At 37.2% G+C, this 23,923-nt stretch overlaps 1 protein-coding gene and 1 long non-coding RNA gene across 23 annotated transcripts in view; one reads left to right on the forward strand and one right to left on the reverse strand.

Moving 5' to 3' along the window:
* The window catches only part of LOC309650789, a 381,028-nt gene that overhangs the window by 4,196 nt on the left and 352,909 nt on the right, over positions 1-23,923 (forward strand). For 9 of the 20 annotated variants that reach the window (XR_014257705.1, XR_014257706.1, XR_014257707.1 and 6 more), the window contains 5 exons: positions 852-944; positions 3,865-3,919; positions 8,011-8,117; positions 14,470-14,557; positions 17,853-17,967. This is a non-coding gene — a long non-coding RNA (uncharacterized lncRNA). Of the gene's footprint in view, positions 1-851; positions 945-3,827; positions 3,920-8,010; positions 8,118-9,016; positions 9,170-14,469; positions 14,558-17,852; positions 17,992-23,923 lie in introns of all 20 variants that reach the window. The other 11 variants (XR_014257712.1, XR_014257713.1, XR_014257719.1 and 8 more) reach the window with 7 other exon arrangements.
* On the reverse strand, positions 944-9,972 carry KRT222 (keratin 222). Of its 3 annotated transcripts, none has more exons than XM_082442530.1 (6): positions 9,130-9,972; positions 5,692-5,820; positions 4,738-4,958; positions 3,073-3,149; positions 2,759-2,861; positions 944-2,344 (listed from the first exon to the last, which is right to left on the reverse strand). In XM_082442530.1, the coding sequence occupies exons 1-6, from the start codon at positions 9,223-9,225 to the stop codon at positions 2,116-2,118; spliced, it is 855 nt and encodes a 284-aa protein (XP_082298656.1). In that variant the 5' UTR covers positions 9,226-9,972; the 3' UTR covers positions 944-2,115. The 3 variants fall into 3 exon arrangements, with proteins under 3 accessions (XP_082298656.1, XP_082298655.1, XP_082298657.1); XM_082442529.1 differs by having other exon boundaries at positions 2,759-2,894; XM_082442531.1 differs by having other exon boundaries at positions 2,759-2,894; positions 9,048-9,150.

Here is a 23,923-nt window from a genome sequence, read left to right on the forward strand (position 1 = left end):
GAGCCGAGTCAGTACTCTGCAAGTGGTGGCTGCTGTTATTATACTTTTCCCAGGATCGTGGGATTATTTTTATTTTTTAATTAGAATATTACCATTTATTAGAATATACTCTTCTTAATTTTTCTGTTGTTAAAAAAAAGTATAAAAATTGTGCTTTTGTGCACCTTGGTTACAGTTTTCTTCATCCCCCAATTGAGCTAACAATATTGGAACAATTAAACTCAAAACAGTGTATCAAACTCAAATACAATGCAGGTTTGTAGTTCATGTTTCAATTTTTTTTTTTTATTGTAGTGGTATCATTTACTTTGGTAAATTCATATCCCAATTTAAAATGCCCCAAAGCAAATAAAACTCTGTTATAAATTCAAGTACTGTATTTTAAAATGTACATGTAATACACACAATAGCTGCATAGTGGAATTACTATAACAAGCAGTTACATTCATGATGCCCAGTACTAAGTTTTCGACACTGCATATAGATTACACTAGATATATTTCTTTATTTATGATACTGTAACTTAGTACAGTAACTTTAGTACAATAGCTTATATGATTGCATTTCCAAAGCTTTAATAAAGTTAGTAGCATTTAACTAATATTGAATGAAAACATTTTTATGTGTAGGATGTATTTTAGGTCAGATGCTTATGCAAGAATAAGCACTTAACATGCTGTTGTATCCTTGACAAAACAAAATCATCCCTTTCACTAAACAGAATAAGCCAGGCTAAAAGAAATCTGAAGTAATCGAAAGAAAATTTAAATGTGATTCCCTGTATTATGTTAAAGATTATTTAACATAATTTTCTTCTGGTTAAAATATACTTTTTTTTTTTTGGTTGAAAGAAAGAAGAGAGCGAAGGAGAGAGTTGTAAAGGCTGTATTAATATGCTAACAGCTGTAGCCCTTAGATGATCCTTTAGCTGGGAAAAAAGTATGGTGAGTTGTACTCAATGTTTTTTTCTGCTTAGAAAAAAATTGGTAGCCTATAAATTTCTAATGTTTTAAAACAGGTATTTATTATTTAAGGTCTTTAAATATACCTGTATTAAACAAATTAGGTTGTTTAAAAAACTTTGCAACAATACTTGACTTATTCACAAATATATTTTCTATCCATATTTATTAGAGTTTGAACAATTTAAAAACATAAATCCTGCAAATACTCTTAGCTTAGATAACAATCCTGTTATCTTAATTCACATAAATGTTCGCAAGAAATATTTATAATACTTTATATAGTATCTTTAATGCTTGCATCAGAGACTCAAATTAATCACATTTAACTTTACAGATGGAAAAGTTGGGATGGTGAGAGGTTGGATTAACTGTTCTAGTAATTGGAGTAACTAGCTTTCATGTTCTTTTTGTGCATCTGGACTTCTGATTTTTTTTGTGGGGGAGGACACAAACTTTAAAGTTCTTAGAATAAAGTTAACTCTCTGGAAATCAGATAATGATCACAAAAAACTTTCAGATGAAGATTAATTTAATCATCAAATTAGCCCTGGGGTGTGTTCTATAGTTTGCTCAAAACATCTTGCAGAAAATAACTGTTATTTTTCTACCTGTGCAAATTATTATCTCAAAAGGAAAACATTTGGTTAAGTGAATAGTCCTCTTTAAAGTTTCATTTATAATTGCTTTCTTTTTGTAAGTAGAAAAATCTTTTTAGATATAACCAGTCATGGAATAATGATGAATAACTCAGTGTGGTTCTTAACATAATACAATCATATTTAAACAGACTATTCCCTTTTCCTTAGAATGTTCAGCCACTGAGTGAAATTTCAAACGCTTAACTAAACCATCTTAATGCTTACCATCTCTGATAAAAATTTCAAGGGAAAAAGAAGACTATTTGGAGAATAAATAAAATAGAAACTGTGCTAAATTTCTGGTTTTAAGCTCCCTCTGTCCAAAAAATACACCTATAATTAGATTCAGAGACATTTTGTCCACCCCCCCCCCCTTTTTTTTTCTGAAGAGTCATATATTGGTCATAACATACATACTTAGTAACTTACATTTTGGGACAGAAGGTGATCAGCAGGCCTACCTTGGTCCAACCTAATGTCATTTTCACATCAAGTCAAATACTGTCTTTGGATTAATTAGCTGCTGATGGAGGTTTGATAGAGGGGATGCTGCATGATCTTCTCATGATAAGCCTGACTTCTATATCTGGTAGATTATCCTGCTTAGTCTGTAAACACCCTTCATCAGTGGCTGCTAAATGAAGATCAAATCGAAGAGAAACAGATTTTTTCCTTAATCGAGGGTTATCTTTAAAGAAGGAACCTTCCCATTCTTTAATAACTTCATCCACTTTCTCTGTCCTGAAATGATTAAAATAAATCTTTCTATATGAAGAAGTATGGCTATAGTAAAAAACATGTAATATGTATTGTATATGAAAAATAAATCAAGAAATGTAATTTATATTTACATTTTAAATTATAATTTATAATTTACATTGTGGCATTTATTATTTATATTCTTTAAACATCATATGAATAAAATTTCTAACTGATTCTATGGAATTCTCATGTTTTGGTTATATTTTTGGAAAAATGGTCAATTAAGGATAGAGTACTTCATCTGAGTTTTTGTTTATGTATATTTATTCATGTCAGGTTAAAAAGCACAATATATAAAATTATGTTTGGAAACGTTCAAAGATTACTGAGATTACTCAATTGAAGTTAATTTTTTTGGCATATGTTCACTGTTAGTCAAAATTTTTTACTTACTGAATAGTGCCATGAGCTTCAGTGCTTTCTTTCACGACATTTCCGTTTAATATTGCTTGTTTGGTCACTGTTTCCACTTTTTCGTCCTCATACTTCTGTGGGACTTTTGTTGAAAAAGATATTTCATTTATAATGGCTGTGAAAATATTATTTATGAAATATTAAATTGTAATGTTGAAGTACTATTCACAGTCAATTTGTATGTCAAACTTTATTCAAATATTGCTTGTTTTTGCTACTTTAGAGTATTTATTTATAATCCCTATAAACGGCACTTCACTTTTTAAGTTAGTTAACTTATATCAGAAACTCACCTGAAGGTAAAACAAAACCAACTCTACTTGTGGTAGGTTTTTGTTCTTTTTTCCCACCTTGGATGCAACCATAATATCTGAAATTGGAAAGAATTATAGGAGCAACATTGTATTAGCATGTAATTGAAACAAATGCTCACAAATAAGAGAATAGATAAATTGTAGTATAGTCATACAAAGGAAATACTACTTAGCAGTGAAAATTAGTGAACTAAGGGTATACTCTATCTGTAGGGAACAATCTCCCAAGTATAACATTGAGTGGGGAAAGAAAGATACATTGTAGCTAATTTTATCAAGGTTAAAAAACATGCAAAACAATTTCACATTTTGCTTAGGGATATATAATGAGACTAATGAGACATAAGCATCAGATCTGGGAGCCAGGTTAGACTGAGGGAGGAGAATGAGATTGGTGGGGGTGTGGTTTAGGTGCTGGGGGTGGGGATTGGGGGGGACTTCAATAACATTGTAAATGTTTCACTTCTTAAACATGAGAGTTCATTATATTTTTCTTGATACTTTGTATATTTATTTTAAATAAATTTAAGATACCTGTGTATCTTAAATGTAGCATAATAAAATTTTAAAAATTGTATTAAAGGAATGTTAAAGACCACTTTGTCAACATCTTGAATGATTAGGCATTAAATAAAATTTACAACCATTTTATTTCATAATGAATAAATTATATGTATATAGCTATATATATATTTACATAGCACTGTACAAACATTAATTCATTTACTCCTCAGCAATTTTGAGGTAGGCAATATTATTCCCATTTTATAGATGAGAAGACTGAGGAACAGAGAGATTCAGTAACTTTCCCAGCATCACTTAGCTAGTAAGTGGCATATTTTTAATTCAATTTATGTTTTTCAAAGATTTAGTAAATGTCGAGACTTATTATAGGTGAAAGTAGTTTCATCCAGTTTTATAGAGGACTCAGAATTCTGAAGTAAGCAGGAATAAAGGTTTTCTTTTTATGGGAACATGGAAAATTGTACATTGTGCTGTGCTCAAAGCCATATGACCTTGTAAGTGATTGCAGATTATGAAATTTTGTGAATTAATAAGAATTCCTCTTTTGATACCTTTCATTACCAGTATATCTGGAAATCTTTCAAATCATGTACTCAGAACAACATTGCTTTCCATGGTTGTACTATAATAATAATAATAACATTATTATTATTATTATGGTTATAATAATGGTTATTATTATTATTATTTTGGTGTTTGATGTGTGTTGGGAGCAGGCCCTTGTGGGAGGGGGAATGTGGTAATGTGTGAATTTTTCAAACTTTCTTTGTGGGTGGTCCATAGAAGGCACTGACTAATTCTAAAAGGGGTGAATGGCAAGAAAAGTGAGAAAGTTAAGGAAGGTCATTTTTGTAGCGATGGAGAATTGTTTACATTTTGTTCTAGGCTTGCTGTGCTCTTTGTTGTAGCTAATGTCCCTGACTTTGGCTAGTCTGTTCATAATTTTGGGAGGCTGGAAACAGTTCTCCCGCATATTTTTTGCAGTGCCTACTAATCCTGTTTTGTGGTAGGAACTCCGTGAGCATGCCTTGGTGATGATGGGTTTTAGATTTAATTTCTCTATCTCAGTGACATAAGTGGCTCTGTATTTCTGGTCATTCACTATATGGAATTAGGTACCTGATTTCTTCCTTTTCCAGGAGGCGGCGATAAGTTGCGATTTCTTGTTCTAGCCTCATCTTGGTGTTGAGGAGCATCTCATGCTCTTGAAGCTGCTTTTCAATGCCGCGCCTTACTTCCTGTAGCTCTTTTTCTAGTCCTTCAATCACTGCCTCTAGGTCTTGCAGCTGCATCTGGTAATGTTGTTCACTGGCGTGTAGGGAGTTTTCAAGGCCCCTTTCCTGTTTTATACAGATCTTCGTCAGTGAATCAGGGAAACTAACTGTGTTTCTGAAATCTGATTTGCAATGTCTTTGTTCTATGGAGTTCTCTTCTTTCTTAAAAGGGTTGCAATAATTGTACAGCCCTTATGCAAGAGGTGTTTCCTTACAGCTTTAGGTATGACCCAAATTTTAAAAAGTTGTATTTTCTATTTACAGCTAGAGAGCTTACTATTTCAAACAAATCCTGTGATAATTCTTATGGCCAAAAAAAAAAAAAAAATCTGCAGTGTGATTAGTTTATTATCACCCTAATTTATTCGATTTCTTAAATATTGAAAAATATAGAATATTAAATATCAAAGCCAGAGCAGACTGCTTATAAAAGGCATTTTCAGAACGTGCTTAAATATTTTTCTATTAGAATTCTCAGTGGTATGGATAAAAGATTCCCCACTGTTATGACTTTGGATAATGACAAAGGCTCTATTCCCCTACTCTAACAATTAGAGAACCCCAGGGTGATACGCGAGGGTTATTTCATTTTTAAAGGTGTGAATAAACCTTGAGTGAATTGATAGTAGTTATTGCCATGATGGAGGCAGGGCGGTAGTTGAACTAGGTCCATGGATGGAATTCAGTGGTCTGATTTTTAGTTTCTCACTGGCCAGTAATGGACATTATTCCTTTCCCTCTTTTAATCAGATAACATCTGGGGATTCAATGGGCCAGTTGCTTTTGAGATTATTCTCACCACAGCATGGAGAGATTCAATTTCCACTTGCAGGTGATGCCACTGGCGTCGGGCTTCCTTGAGTTCTGCTTGAGCCGCCTTTAAAGCCTCTTCATCTTTGTCCATTTTTTTGCTTAGATCTTCCTCCAACTAGAAGAAAGCCAACAACAACAATAACAACAACAACGACAACAAAAGCACTCTTGAAAATGAGACATTTAAAAGCAGTTATAGAAAAATAGTATAGGAATCAGATAGTTTTTTTCTTTAAATTTTTAATTTACCAATGTGTGTTCTGCTTGGTGCTCAGTTACTAATTAATTAAATTCATGAGCGAGTCAATTGCACTCTCAGCCTCAGTTTTCTAGGATGTAAAATGAACCTCAAAATTCTTTTGCTACCATGACAGTCTATGAAATGTAGAAAAAATACATTTAATGAGAAGTTTGCAGGACCTAAGTTTGAGACCTCTGATTCTTTTTTTTTTTTAATTTTTTGATGTGGACAATTTTTTAAAAGTCTTTATTGAATTTGTTACAATATTGCTTCTGGTTTATGTTTTGGTTTTTTGGCCGCAAGGCATGTGGGATCTTAGCTCCCCAACCAGGGGTTGAACCCGCACCCCCTGAATTGGAAGGCGAAATCTTAACCACTGGACTGCCAGGGAAGTCCTGAGACCTCTGATTCTTAAGTTTCTATTGTTTATGGCATCATTAAGGAAGAAAGATAGAAAACTAGCTACTACCCACCCCCCCATATTTTCTTGTAGGCTGCTTCATAAAAGCAGATAAACAGCTATATATCCTAAATCGATCATCTCTGGGACTGGGTATATGGACAGGATGCTTTACAATAATTTACAAGATAATTTACAATACTGCTAGAAAGTATATTATGAATCATGTAGAGAGTTAAGTTATCATAGGCATTAGAGATTCTATAATAGACTTCTGTATTAAGAGAACCCATTGTTGATTTACCTTTTTTAGAAGGCATGTTAATTTTAATTCTGGATATCCAAGGTGGTAGCAGAAATGACTTCTTTAAAGACTGTTTTCTAAATGTTCTTATATTAAATAACAAGTAGATTATTTTATATTCAGCTTTAAGTGTTCTTATGCTGATGTTGGGATTAAATGAAAGTATCTTTTGACAGAATTCTCAACATTTGGCTCCAAGTGCAGTAGGAGCAATGTATGGAATTGATTGCAGTATTTTGAAGCAAAAATTAGAACTTCTTAATGTGCATATAAAAATGCATTTTAAAATGTAAAAAATTTAATTTGGTGGTACAATAGATTTTTTTTAAAGGAAATATTGGATTAAATGAAAGTCAATAAAGTTTAGCTCAAGGTATTAGACAACAAATTTCATTCATTTCTTTTGGTTTATGTATCACTTATTCTTAGTGTTAAGTTGGCAAAGCCAAGCAGCAACACATATGAGAGCAACTACAAAAGAGGATGACAAGAATTTTGGAAATAGAAGAGCATAAAAATGCTGGTCTCTTGGATGTTGAGTGAGGAGCTGGCAGCTAGGCTTGTGTGGTAGCTAGATTCCGAAGATGGCTCCCAATGAATCACACCTCCCCACATTCATGTCCTTGTTTGGTCCTCTTCCACACTGAATCTGGGATAACCTGTGTCTTGTTTTAGCCAGTAAAATATAGCTGAAGTGCCAGTTCTAGGCCTAAGCCTTAGGAAGCCCTGATGACTTCCACTCCTATGATTTTGGGAGCTCTGGGCCAACATGTAAGAGATCTGGATACCCTGTTGGAGAGGTCATGTAGAGAGGCCAGATGGAGAGAAACAGGCCCAGTTGTCTCAGCTGAGCCAGCCTTCCAGAAATGCCCTGCCAAGGTGCCAGACACAGGAGTGAGCCACCTTGGATGTCCCAACCTAGTTTTGCCCCAAGATGACTGAAGTCCTAGCCAATGTCATGTGCAGCAGAAGAATAACCCCCACTGAACCCAGTCAACCCACAGCATCATGAAAGACAGTACAGTTGTTTTAATCCACCAAGTTCTGGAGGGGTTTGTTATACAGCAGTAAATAACTAAAATAGCTTATGTTTATTTTGTAATAATTAAGTAATCAGGCTTCCTTGAATTTATTCCAGTTGACTTTCTAAATTCTTTGAAAAAAAATCCCCTAAAGTAGTTTTATGTTAAGAAGATGAAACAAAACTTACTGTAGTCTTGCTTTTTCACTTTATTCATTTCAGCATAATGACTTGTAAACTAAATAACTTGTATTTCTATTATTGCAAAATAAAATGTTTATTTGGCTTATAATTTTTAGAGATTGTCATCTGTTAATTGTTTTCTTCTCTTTGTAAAAGGTGAGTGAACTATTCCAACACTTAAATCAAATATCCCAGTGAATTTGCTTCATCTACGATGCTGATAATTCTTTATGAAGACCAAAAATGTTACCCAGAAGTTAAATGTATGTTGTTACTAAAAATGAATTGCATGCAGTAATGTCCTATGATTTCCCAGCAATATTTTTTCCCTTTTGGGTATGTTCTTAAGTAAACTCTTTGCTGTGTTTGGGTGCTTGGAATAGAACTTGTACTCAGATATGATAGGTAAACTAAAAAAAAAAAAAAAAAAATCCCTGAATTTCTGAATCTTTGTTTCTAAAAGAGTTGTTTATTCATTTGTTTAGAGATGAGACCTTAATTTATTGCTAAAGGTGATTGTCACTTTAAAACAAAGTAAGTCTATGAAATTAGGATTTAGCTCTTATTTAACTTGACTCTTTTTTTAAAAAATACTTAAAATTGCATGCTTAGTATTAGAAATAAACATTCTCATCTTTTAGTACAAAAGGAAAAACCTGTAATTGAGGTAAAAGTCATTTTCGATTTGGGGAATTTTGATTGTCCCAATTTATATCATTGTTTCTGAATGCCATGTTCACATACTCAGATGATTTCTATTTATAACAATCTGGTACAAAATTGAACTCATTAAAAAATGATAGAAACCTTTTAGAAATATTTTACTTAGTTTTATCTTGCAAAGTGTGGAAGCTAATAAATCATCTCACTATAAAGTTTGTCATTTTAAAGACGTTATTTATATTATCTCTATAAATAACTCCATAATAGCTTCGAAGGGTATCTGAAATGTTCCTTCCTGTAGGATGTCTAAAAGAGATTAGAGTGCACCATTTTATTGTATGTTGATTACATGTTTTGTTAATGATAGTAACCTCATGATTTATATAAAAATCAAATGTATCAATCAACATTCATTTAATGGTTATTTAACAGTAATAATCACAGCCTTTCCCCCTGTAGTCCCAGTCACTTTGCAGTAAAACCTAAATTCCTTCCCCAGTATATGCTGCATTGAAAAGGAAATACTGTACCTCAGAGAGGCCGGGACAGGAATTGGATAGACATGGATTGTCTCCTTATCCTGGAAGATGCCTGTCTGTATGAAATCATTACCTGGATCCTTGTTGAGAGCACGGTCTCTATCTGATTTCTGGTGAGGAGCTTTTCATAGTTTGCCCTGATCTCATTGAGTAGCTGGGACAGCTCCATTCTTTTCCCATCCTCCACCTTGGCTATCAGACCCTTATCGATAGGATGAGTCTCTGCCGCAGAACCTGCTCGGTCTGCATCGCGCGCAGAGACAGCGCCATGGAGCCTTAAAGATACAGAGCTCCTTTTTTCCCGGAAGCCACGGATATCCCCGGGTTTCTAAACAATTATGCAAATATTTGATAAACACTTTTCTCCTATTGTTGTTGATCTAGCAGAAGTGTCAGGCTCTCTGTAAAGTAACAGAAAAATGAAAACAGTCTCAGTATTCTTGAATTGGTTCTCTAAAACTGAGCACATTTTGGGGGGAAAGTTAATTTAGCTTGTGGAAAGGAAACGGGGCATAACATAAAGAAAATTGTATTTTGTTTTCCCAAGATATTGCATGGAAATAAATCTGGGCTCAAAACATGGTAACTAAGCTTTTCTTTTATGGCTTTCCTCACCATTTGGATAATTTACACAGAAATGCTGTGGGAGGGCATTAGAATATGTTGTAAGCCTTGAATATTCTGACAGTTATTGGAAAAAGCTACCATCAGATTCAGCTGACAGTTGTCATCAGCCGCAGGACTGACTGACAGTATTTCTCTTAAATACATGCTGCATGGCTCATGGTGGGCTGCTGTTCTGACGGCAGGCTTTGATATATTGTGCTGAATTCCTGAAGGTACATTACAGATGAAGCTACGGCTGGAAATAAGTGCTAACAGAGTATGAGAGCTGACAGTTAACATTTCCACCGTTTTAATAAGGTTGAAGAAATACAATCAGATGGTCCCTGAGCAGGATGTGTTCATTCAAGTAAGATGTATTGTGGGGTTACTCCTTCATGAGTAAACAGAGTTAATGACAGCTCCTACTTGTAAATATAACATTTGTGCAGCTCTTCTAACTTAAAAAAGCACCTTTACAGCTGTCATTACATTCAGTAGTCACAATCCCTGTCACTTTGTAACCTGGAAAGATGACAAGCCTGAGGCAGGAGGGCTTAGGGCATCTTTCCCAAGGACGTACGGTGACGTAATGGCATCCTTGGGACTGGAACTTTGACTCCTTGGCTGTATTCCAAATATTGTCCCATCTGCCCCTGCATTATGTCTCTCCCCACCTAAATTCCTTGTTTAGCCTGGCAAGCTTGTTGTTAGATATGACTCAAAATAGTTTTGAGATTAGATCTATCACTGTTGTTATTTGTAGAGTGGCTTGGCTGAAAGTGTGTCTGGAGTGTAGTTCAGGAAATAATCAATCTTTGGCTCTAGTGCTCACAGGGCCTTTGAATGTGCATCATGCTCTTTTAATTTCTGAATTAACTCACTACTGGCCAGTCCAGTCTGTGCTGGGCATTCCCACAGTCGCCTCCAAAGAAAGCTGGCCGACCAGAGCCCCTGCTGAGAGGCGAGTTTCCAGGTCATTCTTGTACTCTGTTTCATTTGACCCACGCCTCCTCCGCCCTCCCCACTGGTCACAATGGATTGGCCTGGGCTGGACACTTGACCTAAGGATAACCAATCTGTAGGTCAGAGACCTATGAGGTAGCCTGACCCAAAAGCGCTGACTGAAGAGCATCACTTATGATTATTTAGGACCAACTGATTCTCTTTTTTTGGTAATTGCAACTGAGAAATAGGAAGAGAATCAGGCATTGATAGTGGGGGGAGAATCAGGAAAGAATCAAACTCTTGTTGCTTTATCTAGCTCCTGCTGATCTCGGCCTAAAATACAGAGAGCTGAACTAGATTCCCTGGAGGGCAGGCCTGGCAATCTGCATCTGAAACAAGCCTCTCGCGTATTTCTACCCTATAGCAGTGCTTTCGATGGAAATAGAATGCAAGCCACAAATGCAAACCACATATGTAATTTAAACTTTCTAGTTGTCATATCAAAAGATAGAAACAAGTGAAATGAATTTTAATATTATATTTTATATATCTGAGATATATCATGTCATCAATATAAATTTATGTTTTTTTTGGCCACGCCGCACAGCTTGCAGGATCTTAGTTCCCCCACCAGGGATCGAACCCGGGCCCCAGCAGTGAAAGCGCTGAGTCCTAACCACTGGACCGCCAGGGAATTCCCTCAATATAAATTATTGAGATATTTTACATCCTTTATTTTTGATACTGTCTTTGAAATCCAGTGTGTATTTTTATGCCCATCTCAATTTGGACGAGCCACGTTTAAAATGCTCAGTAACCATGGGGCTAGTGGCTACCGTGTTAAACACTGCAGCTCTAATATTTGGGCCCTGCTGGCCCACACAAATGAGAGTTCCATGTCTGGAACATTCCACATGAGTACTAGATTAAAGGAAATAGTGCCAGATTTTTTTTTTTTTTTTTTTTTTTTATGAGGGGAGAGGGAGGAGGAGTATTTAGAAAGGTATTCTACAAGCATGTGAGTAATGAAGTTAATTAATTCAAGATCTCAAATGTCACTTTTCAAGGAAAAATACTGCTAATTTACTTAAAAAAATACTGTCCTTTATTAAAGAAATCAGTAATATCCATTAAAGGCTGTGGCATAAATAAAACTGCAGGATCCATGCAATTCTCAGTGCATTAGCTATAGTTACACACTGTTCTTTATGCTTCAGAAATCATAACAGAGTGCAAATAAGCAGGGACCCCCGCGCTTCTTATAGGAATCATCTTGAACCCACTCTAGTTATTAGAAAAGTAAATCATTTGAAAATGTATTTTATTAATAGAAACAAATTAATTATAACATACCTCACAATGGCTAAAATGCTGTGGTTCAGAACACAAGCTCTAGGGACATTCATGAGAGGGAGCCCCCAGACCCTTTGGAGTTAGAATTCAAGACTGAAGGCCATTCATTCATTCATTCATTCGGTTATCAGATGGCTACTGTTTGCACAGAGGTGTGTTGGGTGCAGACAAAGTGCCGGAAGAGTTCTGAAGAGGAGAGGTGACCTTTTGGGGCATCTTGTGGGGGGAAGAGATGGAGAGGCATTATAGAGGAAAGAGAAAGAAAAAAGTCGGAGGGGAGTTTCAGGGTCAGATCACAGAAAGGCAGGCTACAAAGTGTGGATTTTACTTGATAGGTAATGGAGAATCATTGCTGGTTTATGAAACGAGGAGTCACGTGGTCAGATTAATTGGGGAGTAGTGCAGAAGATTTCAGAGTAAGGACACCAATAAGAGAACCAGGGTTTACGAAAAGAAACAAGAAACGTAAAGCTATTTTTGAAGTTCTGCCTGGACGATCATTGGAAACTGGGTTTGAGTAATGCCATGGGCATAGAGGAGGGGGAGCATGCGGGAAATCAGTGAGTTTTAGCAAGTGGCAACTGATTATGAAGGGAAGGGGAGGGGAGGGCAGAGATGATACAGGTTCACACTCTCTGCGACTAGAATGTGAGTGGTTCCATGATCAGAAACAGGAAGAGAGGAGGGTAATTAGATTAAATTCAATCCAGACCCTTTAAAGGGAGAAGATCTGGGGTCAAGCCTCTGCCTACCAGTTACTAGCAAGGTGGGCTGATGCTCTTTGAACTTCAATTTCCTCATTTGTAAAATGAGACTAATGATACACTCATACTATTACTACTACGAGCATAGGTAGGTACCATTATCATCATCCTCATTTTATAGGTGAAGATACTGAAGTCCAATAAAGTGCAGAGCCAAGATCCACAGCCAGGCAGTCTGACTCCAGAGCCTATTCTATCAAGCATAACTGCTAGGTAGCTTCTTAGTAAGTACTCAGAAGTAAAACACTTAGCACATAATAGAGGCCCTTCAATCCTTGTTACTTAGAGTGAGCGCTTGTTAGAAAGCAGACTCTCAGGCCCCGCCCCAGACCTACCAGGTTGGAATCTGCATTTTAAGAAGATCTCTAGGTGATTTGTTTGCACACTAAAGTGTGAGAAGGACCACTTTAAATCACTGCTTCTCAAACTTGCCGCACAATGAACTCATTTGGGGAACTTTAAAAGCTGCTGATGGCCGCGTCTCCCTCCCAGAGATTCTGATTTAATCAACACAGGATGTCGCCTGGGCATCCGTTTCCTCCTTGCCCCACCCCTGTTGGCCCCGCCCCATCCAGGTCCCGCCCCTCAGCCCCCATCAGAGTTTTAAAAATTCCCCAGGTGGGTCTAATGTGCAGCAAAGTTTGAGAAACACTGTTACAAATGTTAGGCTTCCTTCTGCTCATTTCCCTCTATGCTTCACCCAGAAGAAATGGGTTGTTAGTACACGTGTCTGAAATAAGGCTCCCAAAGTTAAACATTGGCAAGTCCCAGTTTTCGCCATAGTTGGTGCAAATCTGAGTCCATAGACTCAGATAGACAGGACAGATACATTGCTGTATTTTTCTATAACTAATTAGTCTTTATCTTGAGCTCCCATGCTGTACAGGATACGTAATTAAATTTCATCAATTGGGCTTCCCGCCTTTTCTCCAAAACGTTGCATCTAAGTTTTGGGGAAATTCTGCAATTGTGACTGTGGGGTCCCATATCATCTTTGATGTCATCTGTCCAAGTCTGGGTTCACTGAGTCAGTCTCTGTTCTTCCCACTTGTCCCATTTGCATTGTTGGGGAAAAAATTAACAACAAAATCTCCTGACCCAGAAATTCTCTCCACAAAAGTAGTAGAGAAAGAAAACACTTTTGCTATTGGATTAGCATTACATAAGAATGTGATGCGCATCCTGGGAATCACTAGGAGAGTGCAAAGACAGAAGGAAGTCTTCCCCTTCTAGAGCCCATTACGTCCCAGTTCTCAAGAGAAACCATAACTAGTCCTCCTGTAAGAGGACTTGACAGCACCATTTGTCACACACAGTTCATCTGGTAACTTTACCTGGTAATTGGGGTCACCATCTGTGTTCACTAATAGGCTTCATATGAAGGAAAATTACACTTCTTGTAATAGGAGGTAGTTTTGGAGAGAGGCTCCTACCTTCCCACAGAAACTGGGAGACAGGGTGCTATTTTCCTTGGATGTTTACATTCCAAAGTATGGTTCCCAGGTCCCTGAGAAAGATATTCCTAGGTTGTAAAGCTGGCCAAAGGCTTGTTTCACTTTTAAGATTCACTTACATTTCAAAGAGACAGAGAAAGAATTTATATTTACAAGGTTTCTAAAGTAGATGCTCTAAGAAAAGGAAGCATGTGTGTGTGTGTGTGTGTGTGTGTGTGTGTGTGTGTGTCTTACCTTATTTCAACAGGGAAGATTTAGCCTCTTAGTTTGAATTTGTATTTGCCCTTACAGCCTCCAGCTTCTCGCTTCCATACTTCCCTGCTTGAGGGCTTAAGAACCATCCTGCTGCTTCAGTGTGCCACTGGCATGGAAATATCAGGTAGGTTGTTTGTGGCTCCATCTGCCTAGACACACTGATCAACCATAACCTATTTGGATCTTGTCCCTTTCCTGGGGCCACAATCTAAGAAGCAGGGTGCCTTGCTCTTAAGCCATCAGGTCCCCAAACTTACTTCACGTTTTGCTGCTTGGCAGCGGCTCTGATTCAGAAGCGGTACCCGGGGCTCCTCTCTTGGGAGCCCACCCCTGCCCCTGTCTCTTCACTCCTCCTTCCTCCCTTCTCCTTTCAGTCCAGGGGAAGCTCTTCCATTCTTGAAGGTTCTATTCTAGAACATAAGCCCCAAGACCTGTCTATCATGTCCACGGCTCTCTCATCACTTTCTAGCTTTGTGCCTGGCCCTGAGATGGGAGACAATAAATATGTGTAGAATGAATGATGCTTCTTCTAAAAGTTTTGTTTGGACTCTGAGTGCTCTTCCTTCTAAGACCAAGGATTTTGCTTCACTCTCCCCTGAGGCGATGAACACAGAGTCACCTATTTGCTTGAAGAATGTGGGAGTGGGAGTGATGAACTACCAGGAGACAGACAAGTAGTTCAAAACCATTACACTCCCCATGTTTTTAGTGTTTATAAAGCCAAGCAAGTCAGGCACATACCCATCCTTCATCTTGATGGATTTTTACTGAGTGGTATGTTGGGGTTTTGGCATTAACCTTTGGGGGAAATAGCATCTCTTCTAACCTGTTTGTACTTAAGATTGGATTTTTGCTTTAAAAAGGGAAAACATTTTGAAAGGAAAATAATAGGTTAATTTATTTTTATGTAATGCACTTGCGCACATACGTATGTGCTATTTATTTATTTATTTATTTATTTTATTTTTGGCTGTGTTGGGTCTTCGTTGCTGCACGTGGCATTCTCTAGTTGTGGTGAACAGGGGCTACTCTTCGTTGAGGTGCACGGGCTTCTCATTGCGATGGTTTCTCTTGTTGTGGAGCACGAGGTCTAGGCGTGCAGGCTTCAGTAGTTGTGGCACGTGGGCTCAGTAGTTGTGGCACACGGGCTTAGTGGCTCCGCGGCATGTGGGATCTTCCCAGACCAGCTCAAACCCGTGTCCCCTGCATTGGCAGGCGGATTCTCAACCACTGCGCCAACAGGGAAGTCCCTGTATGTACTTGTAATGTAATGCACTTGGGCACCCATTCAAGTACCTAATTTTGTTGATACGAGGGTCCCGAATCTTAATCCATTTAGTGTTTTGCCTGTCTTACACATAAATGTTGTGATCAGGTTTTATTCTAAGAAGTGTACCAGAGGGACTTCTCTGGTGGTGCAGTGGTTAAGAATCTTCCTGCCAATGCAGGCGACACAGGTTAGAGCCCTGGTCCGGGAAGATCCTACATGCAGCGGAGCAACCCGCGAGACACAACTACTGAAGCCCACGCGCCTAGAGCTTGTGCTCCGCAACAAGAGAAGCCACCGCAGAGAAGCCGGCGCTCTGCAACGAAGAGTAGCCCCCGCTCCCTGCAACTAGAGAAAGCCCTCGTGCAGCCATGAGGACCCAACGCACCCAAAAAAAAAAAAAAAAGTGTACCAGATGGTGACACAAGTTTCTATCAAGTGGATTTCTCCTCCAGGCATTTGTAAATACAAATCTCTTTTCTTTAGACAGACATATCAGTCTAACTGATCTTTTAATTTGGGGGATAATCTCATAGAGCTTGGGTATTATTTTGCTTATTAAGTGTAATTTCTTTAGCAGCTTAAATATTGTGAATTTCTTTTTTAATCAATCACGCCATTTAATAGGATTATAGATGCATAATTCATCAGCAAATAAAGATGTATTTTTTTGTACTTTAAAAAAATTGTTATAGTGACAGGGCTTTACTTTGCTAGTTTGTCCCCTTTTTGTTATATTGCTGGTTTTTCTCACAGGAACATATCTCCACACGATCTGGTTTAATCTTGTGTTTCATGCATCAATTAAGAATATAATTAGACATATCTGTGTTGGAACGTGTTTGTCAGCATTTTCCAGCATGTTTCAAGGTGCGTGAGTGAAGCTGACATGCATTTCCGTATGTCCTGCATATGCATTTCGTGTTGAGTGATTAATCAAGGCATGGTACACACACCAGTGTGTTCTTGGCAGATACTGAATTCATTCTTTGCTGTTGAAACTCAAGAGTAAAACCCAGGGCTATTTCTCTAACCAAAGATTTGGCTTTTGGGTCCTATTTTCTCTGGCATTTTCCACAGCACTCCCCTTCCTACCTTGTTCATTGCAGCCCAACACACGGATGTTTCATGCTCCAAAAATGAGAATTACTAGAGAGTGAAGCCAGTTTAGGATACCAGTTATAAACAGTTTCAGTGTATTACAAATACAATTCATGTTATATTGTTAGCATTGCAGACCATAAGCGCTAAACAAAACTATTCAGGAATAGTTCAATTTTCTTTTCTCCACCCCTTTTTCATCTGGAGGTCCCAACCTTTGAAGATACAGTTCTTAGGCTAAAACTGTGCACCCATCCACTGGTCCCACTTGAGCCACAATATTGGCCTTTCTTTTCTGGTCCATGAAAGAGAGATCTTTGTTGGGTCCCAAGTACATCTTCTTCACCAATTTGACAGGTGTTCCCTTAGCTTCCCTTCCTGCCATTGAAATACTGATTTTTCTAAACCTCCTTCCTCTAACTGATGACATTGGCCCTGCTGTCTTCTAGTAAGTGTCCTGGAGAGTCTAGTCTTAGTTAATTTCCCCTTATCGTAGTTTATTCTAGACAATTTAATCCCTTTTACTTGCATTCATTCTTTCTTGGATTTTATCTTTTTGTCTTCTTTTTGTCTCTCTTTAAACATTTAAAAAATTTTATTTTATTGAAATATAGTTGATTTACAATGTTGTGTTAATTTCTGCTGTACAGCAAAGTGATTCAGTTATACATATATATACATTCTTTTTCATATTCTTTTCCATTATGATTTATCACAGGATATTGAATAGAGTTACCTGTGCTATACAGTAGGACCTTGTTGTTTATCCATTCTGTATATAAGAGTTTGCCTCTGCTAATCCCAAACTCCCAGCCCATCCCTCCCCCACCTCACTGCCTTGGCAACCACATGTCTGTTCTCTATGTCTGTGAGTCTGTTTCTGTTTCGTAGCTAGGTTCATTTATGTCATATTTTAGATCCCACATATAAGTGCTAGCATATGGTATTTGTCTTTTTCTTTCTGACTCGCTTCATTTAGTATGATAATCTCTAGGTCCACCCATGTTGCTAAACATTTTAATTTTGTTAATCTTTTTTTTTTTTTACCTAGTCCATTCTCATAGCTTCCTGCCCTGCACAGCAGTTTTTAGCATCCTGGTTGATAGTCCCCAGAGTTTCCTAAAGGCATCGCTTAATTCTGCTCAACTCTTCCCCTGAATGCAGCTGTGAGTTTTCTTCTCTTCAGCCTGGTCTGTATTTCTCTTGATAGTATTTTGTAACTATTACTTGACAGTTAATAATTCACATGTGTTCATTCATTCAAGGACATTTAAAATTTTAAATGAAACTTTTGAGGTAATCGTAGATTCAGCTGTGAGGAAGAGTAGAGAGAAATCCCACATGCCCTTTACTGAGCACCTCCAATAGTAACATCTTATGAACAATGGGACAAAATGACAACCAGGATATTGACACTGATGCAGTCAAGATACAGGACATTTCCATCGCCACAAGGCTCTCTCCTGTCGTCCAGGGCCTTTTCTGAGTGTTAGCTCTGGGCAGTGTGCTGGGCACCAGGAGGGGTGCAGAAAGGAAACAGATACTGATCCTGTTGAAACTGCTTCAATTCAAGATAGAAAGTGGGAAGTGCCACAGAAAGGCACCTCTGAAGAGGGAGTAATTACTTATTGCTGAGGAGATCAGAGAAGGCTTGTAAGGGCAAATACAAATGAAAAATAAGAGGCTTAATTCTCTTTACCGAAAATAAGGGAAGAGACACCCCCCGCCCCCCCTTCTCTTTTCTTAAAGCAATTACTTTAGAAACCTTGTAAATTCTTTCTCTGTCTCTTTGAAATGTAAGTGAATCTTTTTCAAACCTAAATAAGCCTTTGGTCAGGTTTATGACCCAGGAATCTCTTTCTCAAGGACCTGGAACCGTACTTTGGAATGTGAACATCCAAGGAAAATAGCACCCCTGTCTCCCAGTTCTTGTGGGAAGGTAGGAGCTCTCTCCAAAACTACCTCTTGTTACAAGAAGTGTACTTTTCTTTTATATGAAGCCATTAGTGAACACAGATGGTAGCCCCAATCACCAGGTAAAGTTGCCCCAATTACCAGATGAACTATGTGACAAATGATGATGTCAAGCCCTCTTACTTGAGGACTGGTTATCATTTGTCTTGAGAACAGGGATGTAATGGGTTTTACCTGCTTTGCTATAAAAGGGTAAGATTTCCTTCTGTCTGTGGTCTCAGTGGATTGAATTTGATGTCCATCACATTCTGGTTTAATGCTTATTCAATAGCAAACTGTTTTCTTTCTCTAATACTCTTGTGGAGAGGTTTTCTGGATGAGGAGAAGATTTTGTTTTTAATTATATTTCCTCAACAAGTTTAACGGAGTAAGCAGTATCTGATCTTGGCTATGAAGGATAGCCTACGTGTTATAGGCAATCTATTTTAAAATATCTAACATTTCCTATTTGAAGTTTAGTACACACTTAGAACCCTATTTTAGGCAGGTGGCAATGGAGGCTTTGCCTTGCAATTAAAAAAAATTAGTTGAGGTGAAATTCACATAACATAAAATTAACCATTAAAAAATGTACAGTTCATTTAGTACATTCACACGGTTAGGTAACCAACACATCTATCTAGTTCCAAACCATTTTCATCACCTCAAAAGAAACCCATATTCATTAAGCAGTCACTTGTCATTCGTCTGATCCCCCAGCCTATGTAGCCATCAATTTGCTTTGTGTCTTTATGGATAGCAGCACTAATCATAATACCCCAAATGTGGAAATAACTCAAGTTTCCATCAACAGGTGAATGAACAAACAAACTGTGGTATATCCATACACTGGAATATTATTCAGCCATAATAAGGGATGAAGTACTGATACATGCTACAACATGCATGAACCTTGAAAACATCACACTACGTGAAAGAAGCCAGACACAAAAGGACACATTTTGCATGCTTCTGTCTGTATGAAATATCCAGAATCAGTTAAAAAAACCATTTTTTTTTTTTTGAGGGAACATTCTAGCACATATGGGTAGACATTATATGCTAGACTTTGAACCCTTATCACAGATGGTGTGGTCTTCATGTAAAGTGTTTTCTGGTAAAGAGTAGCAGTAAAGAGGGATTGGTGGGAAGTAGAAAAATCAGAGGGTGGCTGATGGTGAGGGACACAAGAGTTTACAGAAATTCCCCTGCTTGGCTTTGAACATCCATCTTAGCTAAGCAAGCTGTGTCTCTGTGTGAAACTTCTCTGACGTTAGTGCTTGTTGCTTCCTAGTTCTGGATACATGCTGGATACACAACTGTTATAGTAGCGTTTGTCTAGTCCTCAGAATTGAGCACGTATGTGTTTCAAATGCCTTGAATGCAGGACTCAGCTTTAGTTTTCCTCTTTTGTTTTCTCCAGTAGCTTCCCCAGGACAGATTGTGTGGACACTGGGAAAAGAACAGTGTGGATCACATTCAAATGCATGACATAGTACTTATTTGTAACCCAAGTTCATATATCATTGGATGTTATTTTTGCTTATTGGTCTTCACATAATGGCTTGAATGACTGAGTTCTATTTTCAGGTTTAAAAGCTCTCCCACTGCACAAACTGGCTAGATGAACGTGTCTATTCTAGAAGCAAACTCTCCACATCCTGTGTCTCCTTGTGCCTTCTTACTTCCCCATGGTGATTATCACCTCCTTAGTTTTCTGCTGCCATTGCAGCGTCCTCTAACTTCTTCTGGGCTGGACTCTGCTCCCTGACAGCTGCTACCAGATGCATCTGTTTTTGTCTCCCCATCCTTCTCTTCTTCCCTTGCTTTCAACTTTCCAGTCAGTCTCTGAGTATCCAAGCACCCTCAGCTGCTCAGCACTGTTGTATAGCTTTGAAGGACGCAATGTGTATAGCTGGTAGTACGGCAGCTGGTATTTACACGTGGATCCCTTTCTAAGTAAGCTTTATATATAAAAACAGGAAATCTCAGAAGTGGTACATTTAGGCTCTTTATAAAAAGACATTTTACAAAAGAAATTTTAGCTGTACTGTTTTTAAAAAAATGATATTTCCCCACAGGTTTGGAGGAGGTAGACTCTGACTTTGGCTATTAAATAAATGGCGTTTAAAATATATATAGATTAACAAAAATTTCATTTGTTCACAACCTTTAAGTGAGATTCAGAATGCTTGGTAATTGTTTTCTCCTTAACTAGATTGTGAACTTCTCAAGGGCAAAGAGTGCATGTCTTGTTTCTTTGGAAATTGCCCCAACTCCCACTAATTTAGTGGGTTTTCCTACTAACCCCTTAGACTTAATGCTTGCTTTTGAACAAATGAATGAATACCAGAGTAGATGATCTTTTACTGATGTTATATCTTGTCTTGAAAATGAGTGGTTATTGTCAAACTTCTCTTAAAAGTATGTTTTGAGTTCTTGAATGTTCATGGCAAAGCTCAGGTTTGTTTTGACTTTCTTATTGTATAACCAGGAGAGGAGTTGCTCTCTTAGGGATTACTGTTGTATATTTAGGATTGAATGATAATCTTTTCCTCTTGCGCATGGGGCTGTGTTCAGATTAAAGACACTAATACAGCATACTGGCAATTTTCGTGTAATGCAACTTAATTACACCTATAGATCATATCATTTTACATGAATGTAATACTTCTACCTCCGTGAACAATTTTGAGCATTTGGAGGAAATGCTGGAGTCTGTAGATTTTAACCTTGAAAAATAATTATCTTTGAAACCTCTCCAAGCAGCCACAAGACTAGCTACTCATGTCTTGAAAGAGCTGTTCATTGAAGTCAGCACTGTTTGAGAATTAGGAAAACATTTTCTATTCTCTTTGACAAATTCTCAATATTAATCTCAAAGATTGAGTAAAACAGAACCCACTCTTTTTTCAACTGTATGATCCTATATGATACCGTTGATGGTTTAGCTATGCTACCGTTTTACTTTTAACTATAACTTTGTGTAGTTAACAATAACTTCTGAGGTATCTTTGAAAGAATCTGGTATTAAGGTTAAAATGTGCAAGATTCATTTTCTGATTTTGTGCTTAACACAGTTGTTGATTCCTTGAAGGCTGTAGTCTGCAATACTATTTGCGGTATAAAATGTTCTGAAATTTGTGAACATTTAAAAATTTCCTTTTCATTTTTTTTGGCCTCTCAATTTGACTTTTATTTCTCTTCTGCTTCTTACACCACTGGTGAGTTCAGTTAAAAAAAAAAAAAAGTTTTAATATATTTTAAGATGTCTTTTGGCTTAAAATACAAATGACTACATTGGGAAATTAATACACTTTCTGAAATTTAGTCCAGCCTATATGAAAAACAAAGCTGTCGGTAGGGCAAGAATAGTTGCCATTTAGTGATTCCATGTTCTGCTGCACCTTTTACAAATATTTCCACACTGTTGCCTTCAGAAAAAATCATTATACTAATCCATTAAGCTTCAACTCCTTCATAATCACTTTTGTCAAATGGCTTATCTCCCCAGCGGCTCACACCATCTATGATTTCTGACTCCAGAAGTGAAATTGGGTGATATGTGGTACCACAGGTACCACAAGCTCAGTTACCCTCAAAAATCATTATCTTTGAAACTTCTCCAAGTGGTTAGAAAACCAGTGACTCTTACCTTGAAAGAGCTTTTCACTGAAGTCAGCACTGATTGAGAATTAGGGAAACATTTTCAGTTCTCTTTGAGAATCCTAAATGTTAACCTTTTAGGATTAACTTTGATCTTTTTTCAACTGTATGATGCTATATGATACCTTTGATAGTTCAGCTATATTGCCTTATTACTGTACTTGCCTATTCTAAACAATCAATAACTATCTTTGAAGTTGAGTTGAGTACCTACAAGACAGACTTTGCATGATTCCGTTCTGAAAATGTGTATTTTTGTGTGTGACTCACTTCTGGAAAGGACCTCTCTGTTGTGCTTCTTGAGATAATTCATACCTCAAAATATATTTACTTCTGAATTTCTAGAGTTGTATTAGTTGTAAAGTCATTTTTAAAGTGTACTCTAAAAGTCCGACTGTTTACCAGTTGGTTAGGATTTTGGCTGTGTATAATAAATTTTACATACCAATTAAGACTACTGTGTTTTTCATGCTCTGCATACTTATCTTAGTGAAACTTGTAGGCAATTGTCCATTGTATCTCTGGTTGTCTATTGGATATTTCCAGTTGGGTATTCCATTGTTACATCAAACTCAATATACGTACAACTTGCTCTATTATCTTTTCTCCCAATTCTGCTTTCCCTCCCAACTTTCCAATTTTTATTCTGGTTTAAAATTGAAAAATTTTTGTTTACCCTGTCTTAGCTCTTTAAAGTCTAGTAAGTGACCAAATCCTGTCTCCAGATTCTTTATTTCTCCCAGGATTATATCAATCCAGAAAAATTTCAATTTATCCTTGAGTTGCTACAGTAAGCTACTCACTTCGTCTCTAGTCTCTATCCCCACCACTCCAATCCATCTTGTGTTCAGAGGTTGTATTAATTTCCTTAATCAACCCTTGATAGGTTACTCCTAAGCCTAAAGCTTCCAAGAGTTCTCTGTGGAACTTAACATTAGTTTCTACTCCTCAGAGAAGCTAAGACCCTCCATGGTTTGACCCTATTCCATGTATCTAGTCTTATCCCTGTCATTCTCCAAAGGTGAATTCTTTATTCTGCCAGATTCAACCTCATAGTTCCATGTAAATCATGGTCAATCCTATCACTTTTCCTTCATTCATATTGGCTTCATGTCTGCCTATTCAAATCCTTCCTTCAAAATTCAAGCCTTTTTACTTTATTGAAACTAAAAGCATTATTGAATAGATGCAAAGTAATAATTATAAACTGTGTACAAAGTATTGAGAAAAACAATGCAGCAGATGCCCATGAACCACACTCAGGTTAGAAATGAAACGTTGTCATTACCAGTACAATTGAGTCACTTGTATGCCCCCTGAATTTTGTGTTTATATTTTATTTGCTGTTCTTTTTAGTTTCACCTTTTTTGTTTGCATCACTAAACCATACATCATTTCATAATGGGTACACATTTTTCAACTTTACATAAATGGAATAATTCTTACTTACGAAACATAAATTAGGTAGTGATTATTTGAACACAAAACGTTGTAAATAATGGC

Source organism: Balaenoptera physalus (assembly GCF_965194825.1).
Source record: "Balaenoptera physalus genome assembly, chromosome: 20".
In the NCBI taxonomy this organism is placed as follows: Eukaryota; Metazoa; Chordata; class Mammalia; order Artiodactyla; family Balaenopteridae; genus Balaenoptera; species Balaenoptera physalus.